Source organism: Dama dama, chromosome 12, assembly GCF_033118175.1.
Source record: "Dama dama isolate Ldn47 chromosome 12, ASM3311817v1, whole genome shotgun sequence".
Lineage (NCBI taxonomy): Eukaryota > Metazoa > Chordata > Mammalia > Artiodactyla > Cervidae > Dama > Dama dama.
The window spans coordinates 83,748,771-83,759,855 of NC_083692.1; the positions used below are offsets into that span (position 1 = coordinate 83,748,771).

The 11,085-nt window shown below is 37.9% G+C and overlaps 2 protein-coding genes across 7 annotated transcripts in view; one reads left to right on the plus strand and one right to left on the minus strand.

Annotated features, from left to right (window-relative positions):
- The window catches only part of LRRC49 (leucine rich repeat containing 49), a 152,662-nt gene extending 142,678 nt beyond the window's left edge, over positions 1-9,984 (minus strand). Inside the window, exons 1-8 of one of the 6 annotated variants that reach the window (XM_061157951.1) lie at positions 9,654-9,984; positions 9,487-9,582; positions 9,123-9,164; positions 8,949-9,005; positions 7,626-7,713; positions 3,242-3,439; positions 2,807-2,909; positions 1,239-1,442 (exon numbers count right to left, since the gene is read on the minus strand). In XM_061157951.1, coding sequence (XP_061013934.1) covers positions 1,239-1,442; positions 2,807-2,909; positions 3,242-3,350 — 416 coding nt within the window. In that variant the 5' untranslated portion in view covers positions 3,351-3,439; positions 7,626-7,713; positions 8,949-9,005; ... (1 more) ...; positions 9,487-9,582; positions 9,654-9,984. Of the gene's footprint in view, positions 1-1,238; positions 1,443-2,806; positions 2,910-3,241; positions 3,440-7,625; positions 7,714-8,948; positions 9,006-9,122; positions 9,165-9,486; positions 9,583-9,649 lie in introns of all 6 variants that reach the window. The other 5 variants (XM_061157953.1, XM_061157949.1, XM_061157954.1 and 2 more) reach the window with 5 other exon arrangements.
- Positions 9,985-10,183: 199 nt separating this feature from the next.
- Positions 10,184-10,759, plus strand: THAP10 (THAP domain containing 10). Its single transcript, XM_061158323.1, is given in 3 exon segments — positions 10,184-10,385; positions 10,388-10,581; positions 10,583-10,759. Coding segments are annotated over 3 exon segments (573 nt in total).
- The last annotated feature ends 326 nt before the right edge of the window (positions 10,760-11,085 follow it).

Here is an 11,085-nt window from a genome sequence, read left to right on the forward strand (position 1 = left end):
GATGGTTGGATGGCATCACTGACTTGATGGACATGAGTTTCAGTAAACCCCGGGAGTTGGTAACGGGGATGCCTGGCATGCTGCAGTCCACGGGGTCGCAAAGAGTCAGATACAACTGAGCAACTTAACTGAACTGAACTGAACCATCTTGCTGGGGCTTCTCCTTTGCCCTTGGACATGGGGTATATTTTTTTGGTGGGATCAATATCAAATCTGCAAGTGTTCAAATCCCTTATGTGAAATGGCAGAGTATATGTAGACTTTAAATCACCTCTAGACTACTCATAATACATACTACAATGTAAATGCTATATAAATAGTCTCCAGGAACACAGTAAATGCAAGATTTACTTTTTGGAACTTTCTGGAATATTTTTTCAAGTGTTTTTCGATACTCAGTTGAATCTGTGGATGAAAAACTGGAATCAGATAGCCAACTATAATTTGACAGTCACAAAGTATCAAATGCCCACCCTTAGTTAAGCACTGAGAAGAATCACAAGTGAAACACATAAGCTTAATGTGAATACACATATTTAAAATATAGCCTAATAAAACATAAAGCCCAAAGTCTGTTATTTACTCCCACATATGATATGGCTCTGTAAAGCAATGCAAATAATACTTAATAAATGTTATGGGCTTCCCATGTGGCATTAGTGGTAAAGAAGCCACCTGCCAATGCAGGAGACATAAGAGAGGAGGGTTTGATCCCTGGGTTGGGAAGGTACCCTGGAGGAGGGCATGACAACCCACTCCAGTATACTTTCCTGGAGAATCCCTTGGCCAGAGAAGCCTGGTGGGTACAGTCCATGGGGTCACAAAGAGTCGGACACAACTTGGGCTTCCATGGTGGCTCAGACGGTAAAGAGTCCACCTGCAATGCGGGAGACCTGGGTTCGATCCCTGGGTTGAGAAGATGCCCTGGAGAAGGGAAAGGCTACCCACTTCAGTATTCTGGCCTGGAGAATTCCATGGACGGTATAGTCCATGGAGTGGTAAAGAGTCAGACACGGCTGAGTGACTTTCAATAAATGTTATTTGGTTTGAATAACTGTTAATATGAAACTCATAAAACAAATTATAAATGAATCTTAATCCAATCAAACAGTCTTTCAAAAACATGATTCTGTTAGGTTTTTAAGTATCATTCAATGTTGAGTTGCCATCTAGAGACCACAGGAGGACTCAACGTTAGTCCTAAGTATAACAAACAATGAGTGATCTATAACGATTACCTGTTTTTCCCCAACAGAAGGACACGGAGGGATCTCAGAGTAGAAAGTCCACTGATTTCTTCAATCTGATTATCATATAGATCCAAAAATATTAGCCTCTGGAGATTGGAGATATTCTGGATCTGAGTTATAGAATTGTGCTGAAAGTTCAGGAGACGAAGGTGCTCTTCCCCATCAATAATAGGACACACGGTCAGCTTCTGCCTAGAAAACATGTTTAAAGTTAGTAAGGTTCTGATTCAGCAGTCTGCCTTGTCTCAAAAATATTAATAGTGGTATCTTTGTATGCCCACGCTGTGAGAAGAAGAAAAACAGAACCACTTCTTGCCTTCATGAACCAAGCATTCTAGATCTAATTGTAAATCACTCATATAAAAACTGATATACTTTGGCAAGGGTAGTTATTAAAATTAAATCTAGCTCTCACAGTATTAAAAAAAAAAACTCCAGTACTAATAATTTCACATAAAGTTAACCATCAGAAAACACTCAGTGTAATTGCCTTCTGTGGGAGAGGTTGAGATGATTCAAGGAACCATGTCACATAACCAGAGAAATGTGCTTGCCATTAACCCACTGATATAAAGACTGCTCAGGCATTGCTCAGCTAGAAAGTTTGCTTAACCCCTTGCTGTTAGATATGTACTGCTGAGAAGGTTTCTCTGCTGGTTATAATGCTAAGATAAGGTTGAAATCCTTCATCCACTATTCTACTGCAGATACTTTGCTAGATTTAAAGATAGGGATTGAGTCCTAAACACACTTATTCATTCAAAATTTGTTAAGGGTTTATTTTGTCCAGGGTTTTGTTTTAGATGCTGGGGATACAGAACTGAATAAAACTCCCCATGTCTGTGGAGTTTACATTCTACTCGGAGGAGACAAACAATAAATGACAATAAATGTGCTAAGTTAAATATTTAATATGTGAGAGGGTGATAAGTGCTGAGAAGAAAAAGCAGAGAAAGGTGCTGGAACTGTCAGAGTTGAAGGAGTTGCTGCTTTGGAGAGGTGGGGCAGGGAAGGCTATCCCTAGGTGGTGACATTGGAGGAAAGATCTGATGGAGGTAAGAAAGTGAGCCTAACACGTGGTGAAATAGCATTCCAGGCAGAGGGAACAGCAAATGCAAAACCCCCGAGGTTTAAGCACTCTTGGTGTATTCAGGGAGCAAGTATGCAGCAGCAGGGTGAGTGAAGGCCAGACTAGGAGCAGGTGAGGTCAATAAGGTAAAAGGGAACGCAACTGAATAGTGCTGAGAAACCCATTGGAGGAGTATATTTTGAAGTTTTTTTCCTATCCTAAAACCCATTTTTTATCAATGTCATACTTTAGAACCTCTATAGTACTCTTTTAGAGTATAGTCAAGCTCCTTTACATTACATAGATATAAAATTTCTCTGCATACTCCTGGAAGGATAAATTTAAAACTGGCAACAGTGATTATACCTAGGTAGGAGAACTAAATGGCTAAAAAACAAGGGGGAGGAAGAGAGACTTTTGTACCTTTCAAATCTTGTACTATGTCTACATATTATCTAGTCAAAAAAATTAAATAAGTTGTCCTCACCTTTCTAGGGTCAACCTGTCTGAGTAAAGAATTTTCTCTTCAGAAGAACGTTGGAGAATGGGAAATGAAGGCATTGATGAGCTCACCAAATTAATATGATCACCTATTAAAAATAATATACAAATTATTTGAATAAGAAAAATCTTTCAGATCTTGAAACTAAAATCACCTCATATTTGGAGAACTTTGGCACCTATCATTATCCTTTCTAGAAAATACAGCTTCCATAGCTCTCTGTATTTGAAACTAAAGTTCAGCTTGTTTTCCTCCTCAAGTCTAAATTATGTGTTCTGTACATACCAAATAATTTTTCCCTTGCCTTGTAGATTGGTTGATAGTACAGGACTACTCTAGTGCTACATTTATCCCTTATAATTCTGACTCCTAATACTGTATTTTAACTCTCTTATAACTGAGATGATAGTCCCTCATTACCAGATACATTTGGGCCAGCACTATGACAGCCCTGCCGGATTCTGGACTTTGAAGGTGTCTGAATGGAAGAATCTCCAAATGCTGATAAGGAGCTCGTGGCAGTTTTCATTTCCAGCCCACATAGTTCTGTCACATTTGTTGTGGATGAGATGCAGGATGATTTATTATGAAGCGAAGGACTTATTACTCTTCCATCTCCTTCAAAATATCAAAAAATTTATCACAAAGCTACACAGTACATGACTTTAGAGAAATATAGAGAAAGTAGTTTTGGATAGCAAATGTAAACCTCGAATCATCCTTTTTTCTTTGTATGTTCAGCTACTATTGGTAGAGAACATTCCAGAGACCAAAGTGGATGTCAATAAATCTGGCACATTTGCAGTTAGGTTTTTAGTTAGGGTCTAACAGGTATTTGACACCCCTATGAGGCTTATAAGTTGGTGGTTTGATGTTGTCCCTACCATTAAGTAGCTTTCAATCTAGTGGGCATATGAAAGTAATAAACTGTACAGAACACAGGCACAAAATGCAGAATAAAAAAACAATACCTATTTATATATTCACACGTAAATGTGTCTGGTTATGTTTCACTTAAAGAAGATCACAGATGGGTTTCAGTGGAGGTGGATATTAAGATATAGTCTAAAGACCTAGAAGAATGTAGAATAGTTAATAAAAGATGCTGAGAAGCTCCAGAAATGAAGTAAGACTTGAGCAATGGGTCAAAGATACCAATTTGAACACCAGAAGAAACTGACTATTTTCTTCTACCAAGAGAAAATTTCCTGAAAGCAGCAACTGATGTTAATGGAAGCAAAAAGCAATAAAATAGAACCTAAAGTGGCACAGAATTCTACTGCTTAAACTGACTGATAAGACCAAAAGATGAACCTAAATATAGGAAGCTATCATTCCTTGGGAGGCCATCTTAAAATCAAGTTCCATACATATTATACTAAAGAGCTGTAAAGCAATGATATTTGCTAACATCTCCAGGTATGCAAGATATATATCAAAGTGCACATGCCTGGCTTTTTGAGCAAAATACTAGTGTTCACACCCCACTTTTCTGAATATCATGAAATATCAAGATAAATGATACTGATGTTCTAGAGTACAAGCATTCAGAACAAAGATCATGTCCATAAACGAATTGGTCTTGTGACATGACCAGTTGCTAGCAAAATACCCAAGCAACCATAAGTCAGTAAACTGATTTGGAAATCAAAAACTAAATAGTTAAAAAAACAAAAACTAGAGTAAGGATTAACTGATTAAGGATTAACTGGTCAGCTAAAAATAATAAAGGAAAAACTCCAAACAATAAACAACCTTGATATCCCTTGTTAGTGTCAGAGTTAGGTTTTTAAATTACTTTGTTAAGGCTTCAAGCCAGTGCCCAATTTAGAAAGCAAATTTAAATTTAATAAGACTTGGGATGTAGAGGCAATAATCAAGGAGTAAATTTCACTTACAGTCAGTTAATAAAGGAATTTCATCCTCACTCTTTCCACCTCTTATTATACACAGAAGTCAAAACCATGATCTGCATGATGAGCTTACTATCATGATCAGTATGACATACATCTTACAATAAATAGCAGAATACGAGAATGATGAGATAGAAAGGCCTTAAAATCCACAAACAAGGCCCTCTAAACAACTGGGGACCAGAGTGATCTGTAATCGAAACATCCACAATAAATACCCACACACATATACATACAGTAGAGGTATGTATCAAACACCCATACATACATATATATGAACTGTTTCATCCTGCTTTAAAGCAAAATTTTAATTGAAACATTTTCTGTTATTGGGAATTTCATATATTACTATTTAATGTACCAAATAGTAGCTTTTGTCTTCCTAATTAAATTTATAAGCTCCTGGAGAAATGGAGCTCATTTTATATTCTTTATATTCTTTGCAGAATCTAAATTCAGTAGGCAATCATTAAATTAACTGATTTTCCAATTTATTGAGAGTTAGTCAGAAATCTATTTTGTGAATGTTATTTCTGTTAAAAAAGAACATCAGAAATTCTTGCATTTTAGGATAAAAATTCTGAATGAATTCTTTCATAATTAGAATCCCAAAGTGTTTAAAGGCATAATGGTATATATTTGGTAAGAGTTTTTACTACACCACACCCTAGATATATGATGGATGGAGGGGTAGATGAGATGGATGGGTGAGTGGATGGATAGACAGAGAGATGGGCAGGGGGATGGACAGATGGTTGGCTGGATAGATGGATAATACAGTAAATGTTCATATGCTTGTCCACTCAGCCTTATCTTTAAGACTGTGTTGGTAATCAAAATCCTGATTTTGTATTTTTCATGATTCATCATGACGTTAAGAGTCAAGCACTACGTCTTCCTCTCTATATACATATTTTGGCATTCTTATTCAAGGGATTTAATTAATTCAGGCCTGGAACTGAGATTTTACTGGATAGCAGTCCCTGGCTGATATAAAACTTCAAGGATACAGGGCTTAACTCTTAACATTAATATAAAAAGCCTAAAAGAAATCATATACCAAGTTTAAGACCAAGTAGCCTAACTAAAACAAAGAGTATCTTTACTTTGGGCTGAGAGTACCACTGGTTAATTTATGGCATATGTTCAATTTTGAAAAACATAATTAATTTTGAAAAACATAAAAATATGAAAGGAAGTAAAATTAATTACAATAATTCAGTATCAGAATGCAGTTTATTAGATAGAGATTCCCTCATTTTTCCTGATAAATTGCTACTTAAAATTTTTCCAAAGTTTTGTGCCTTTGGAGGAAGAACAGTGAGTACAGAAGTCAAGAATACAGCTACACACTGTGAGGCCTTCTTTGCATAAAACTGCCTGGAACTAGGAAGGAGGCACATTTGGAAACAATCAGGTACAAATTTTAGAGAGAATGCTTTTGAATAAAATCTTTTAATGAAAAAAATAGGTTTATTTTTCCCTAAGGAATTAATTTGTATTTTATGGGTCATTATTTATGTGTAGGATTTTATCCATCTTTCAGGTTCACAAAATTCAGTGCCTCTATACTATTTCCTCATTAGCAAATATCTAGAAATACTTAAACACTTAAATAAATTTATTCAGCCAGATATACACAAATCTGTCTACCAACTTCATCCTCTAACTCAAGAATACCTTGGGGAAAGTATTTAAGTTTGGCTCATGATTCAGAAAACAAATTTAAGAGTTATTATCAAAAATGTAAAGGAAGCTCACAATGTAAACACAAGAAAATTCTATTTGAAAATTTTCAGGTTCACATCTATAGCTCTGTGCCTAATACAGTGTCTGGCACACAGAACATACTCAATGGATATGTACTGAACTGAACCAAAGAAGGGAAGACAGATGTTCCCTGCACTATGGAACAGTGGTTAGGTTGATGTCATGTCCAGCAATTGACCAAGAGAAGAATTCAAGATATAGGAAACAGAAAAGTGATGTCAGATTAGCTGGGCCCAAGAGGAAAGTCCAGAAATTACAAAACAAAAAAAGAAAGCTAATATTGAAAATTGCCACATGTTCATGTAAGATGAACAATCTAGAGAGGCTTATACCGATTATCCTTCTCATGCAATAACTCCTAGATGAGGACAGTACCGTATGTAAGTATTTTGCAGTGCTTAAGACTAGTACATTACAGACAGCTAACAATTGTTGACAACTAAGTAACAACTCAAAAGTTCTAAAGAAGATTTCTCCTTGAATTGAACAATACATTTCAGAAATATAACCAGATCACATGAGGCTGTTTTTCAAAGGGTAGTCCACAAACCACATCCATCAGAATCTCTTGAGAAGTTATTAAACCATACTTTTCCAAATCCCACCCAAGACCTACAAAGTCAGAATGGGGAAGGGGATGAGGGAAGCACTAAGAATCTGCATTCCTAATAAGATCTTGCATGATGCACACAAATGTCAAAGCCCTTTGATATAATTCTATAATTATGTGTGTTAGTAAGGGAAAGAGATAGCTTCTTTTCTACTCCTGACTTTCCATTCTTTCCACTGTGTCCTTACTTACTAAATATCTGTGTTCCTATAGTCTTACCCTCACTAATTAGCTATTTTTCCTAATTCTAAGACATTATTTGGAAGCTTCTTTCTAATTCTCTTGTGTATAGCCCACTCCAAACTAAAATATGACAGTTTTTCCTATATTAGAAAAAACCTACTATGTTGTCTACATAAAATCAATTCTGATTTAAACAAATGCCCAGTGAATTTGGTAACCAATGAATACTGTCATCTTTAATTGAAGTCTATTTGGATCCAGAAATTCAACATTATTAAACAATATTAAAGATGAAAAATCATATCTGATCTCTATTCTCTGACAATACCTTGTCTACTTGAGTAGTTTCTTTCAAGGTCATGTTGTAAGAGTCGACCAGGGAATGATGGCGTTTCTCTATTTAGCTTGAATTCAACCTAAAAAACATTTGACACAACATTCAGAGAATGTTTTATAAATTCATTTGTACCTTTTTAGATTCTAGATTTAAGTGATATCATATAATATCTGTCCTGCTCTGTCTGACTTACTTCACTCAGTATGACAATGTCTAAGTCCATCCATGTTGCTGCAAATGCCATTATTTCATTCTTTTTTATGACCGAGTAATATTCCATTCTATATATGTACCACATCTTCTTTGTCCTTCATTTAAGAATTCCTCCAGTAACATCTATTTTAAAACTTTTTAGAAAAAACTTGAATTGTGCCAGTTGAAGGTGTCCAACTTGGTCAAAGAAGAAAAATTTGTATTGTGTCTTGAGACATAGTTGTGTGGGAGATGGGTGAGTATATCTGAGTGCTCAGGTGACATGAGGGTAAGAAAACAGGTGTATCTCAAAGATCAAATCAAAAGCCAGAAACTAAGGAAATGCCAAGGAGAATATGGGCAAATTGTTTGTGGAAAAGAATGTTCAAATCTTAATTTCTAAATCTCATTAGGCCTAATAAATTTCCACTGCTAATCAATTTTTTCTGGAATGTTAGATATGGGCCCCCAAATTATCACATTTTATCTAATGTAAGAGTCCATCAGTAGTAAAACATGCCATCATTTTACCCACTACTAAGAAAGAAAAACTTTCCCGATTAAAATATTAATATGATCTGCCATCAGTTTTAAGAAGGATCCTGATTTAAGAAATGCTTAAATATCAAAAAAGAAAAAAAAACCCATCTTACCTCTTTCAATTGATGAAATAAGATTCAGTTTGTAAAGGAAGTGAGGTTTTTTCGGTTTTGCTTTGATTTTTTTAAATTGATGTACAGTTGATTTATAATACTATATTAGCTTCAGATATAGGATGTTGTGATTCAGTACTTTTATAAATTATACTCCATTAAAAGTTATTACAAAATAATGGTTATAATTCTCTGAGATATACAATATATCCTTCTTGCTTATCTATTTTATACACAATATTTTTTATCACTTAATCCTATACCCCTAATTTGTCCCTCCCCCTTCCCTCTCTTTGGTAACTACTAGTTGGATTTGTGTAGGCAAAAAATAAAAATTAGCTTCAAAGTAGAGACCAAAGTAAATATACTTATATTTTCCAGTTTAGACTCTGCTTTTTAAATCATGCTATTTGTGCAGAATATAAAACAATTTATATTCAATCTAAATACAAATCTACTTGAATCTTACTTTGTTTTTTTCAGGAAGCGATGATGTTTGAATAACCAGATGAAGCCCACAGTTCACCTACAATGTAAAAATTAAACCATAAAATATGCTCTTAACTTATACACACACACACTCCTCCCCAAAACAGTACATAAAGATATAACCAAAAAAATTTGAATGAAACAGAATGCTCACTTTTTGTTTGTTTCTGGTAAATTATCATGTTCTGGATATTTGCTGAAAACAATAAAATTACAACTAATAATTAAAAGGTTTCACTGTGATTTATCTTCCAAAATGTCTGCAATTTAACCCTCTACTTAGCACCTCAGGCCTTCGTCACCTGCCATTTGAGGTCTAAGTAAATATCTCAGTGAAACAGGTAAAGGAGGTGGGGGTGCCTGTTAATATTTTATTAATTTAAAAAAAAAAAAAAAAGGAATTGACCAGTTAAAGGAATTTAAATGAAGCTTAGCCTTTCACAGCAGACCAGCTCCACCTTCTGGGAAGCGCAGATCCTGGACAAGACTTTGAATACCCATCACACAATGTTAAATACCCTCCAAGTGCCTTGGTCCAGTCCAGGAACCTCAAGCCTCGGTCAGACAATAGCTTGAGTAGACTGAGCGGTCCTGGTCTCAATACAGCTCATCACCTAGGACAAAGACGCCAGTCAGAAATGACGGTACGAATGGAAATAAAGAGAAAGTAGGAAACCCAACCTACGTTGCTTGCAGCCCGGCCAGAAACAGAGCGGTATTTCCCGGGAATCATGGCAGGAGACAGTCCAAGAAGATCAGTTAGATCTGCCTTAGAAATGACGCTACAGCACAGATTCAGAGACCGAAAGGGGTCATCTCCTAGGCAACCCGCTCAGGAGTTACCATGGAAACCTTCATTTCCGATCTGGTCCTCCCCCAAATCCACTGGTTAGTGCACTCGTTAGAGCCTCTGGTTATATTTGAGGGGCCCAAAATGTCAGCATTTCCTCGTTCTAGTTTCCTGGTTTCAGAAAAAACAGAGCGTTAAGGTAGAGAGGAGAATAAAACGAGGAAGAGGCCGGCCACCTCGGTAGCTATGACAACCACCACTTCCGGTCCGTCCCTCTTTACTGCCCACCTCAGCTGGGCCCGCGCGAAATTTGTATCCCTTTGCCTGATCTCAGGGGAAGACTGCTGGAAGGAGGAGGACCTCCAAAAGCCGGGTACTCTCCAAGGTAGGGGCCGCAGTTTGGCACTTTCTCGCGGCCAAAGAAGATGCAGCAGAGACGGAGTCGGCAGGTGAGGGCGCTGGGAATGCGAGGCCGTGCTGAGGGTGCCGGTTCCCAGCTCCCAGCCCCCAGCCCCGAGGCCGCTGCCGTGCCCATCCGCTGTGGCAACACCACCAAGTCCGGGAAGTTGCTGTTTCGCTTTCCCAAAGGGCGGGGCCGTGCGGCTGCTGTGGACAGCTTCGTGCCGGGCCGCCGGCCAACTGGTACCGTTGCAGTGACAGCTCCGTCATCTGCTCCGAACACTTCGCTCCCGTCTGTTTTGATGTCTCTTCGGTTATCCAGAAGAATCTGCGCTTCTCCGAGCGCCTGAGACCCGTGGCGGGCGCCGTGTCCATCTTGCACCCGGTGGCCTCCCTGCTGAAACCTAAGGGGAAAGAAGAGGAGACGGAGCGGGCGGCCGGGGAAGCGAGGAAAGCCCCAGGCAGTCAGGCAGCCCCAGGCTACCCCAGGGCCAGCCTCCTGTACTCCCCTCTGGCCCGCCAAGAGGGCTTTCGGCTTCACAGATAAAGGGCCACCCGAAGAGTCCCCCGAGGGTCTCGCAAGGACCCCGGTCTGTGGCTAGGCTCCTTCACTTAGTGTCATCTTGGGAAAGTTACCTCACCACGACGGTTTTTGTTAATCAGTGATCTCCAAGAGCCTATTTAGCATTAACACTCTGGAATTATAGTTTCTTCTACCTCCTGTTCCCCAAAACACACACGCACACTCTTTCTTTTCTGAACTTCACATTATAGAGACGCCTTCATTCTCCGCTCCTGAGTTTTTAAATACAAAGGATTTAATTTGAGTAAATCTCAAGAAATGAGGTACTTTAAACTTTCTGCATAGCGTATCATTGTATGATAAGTTGCAAGAATTATCAATTATACCGTCAAAATGGTGGGGGAA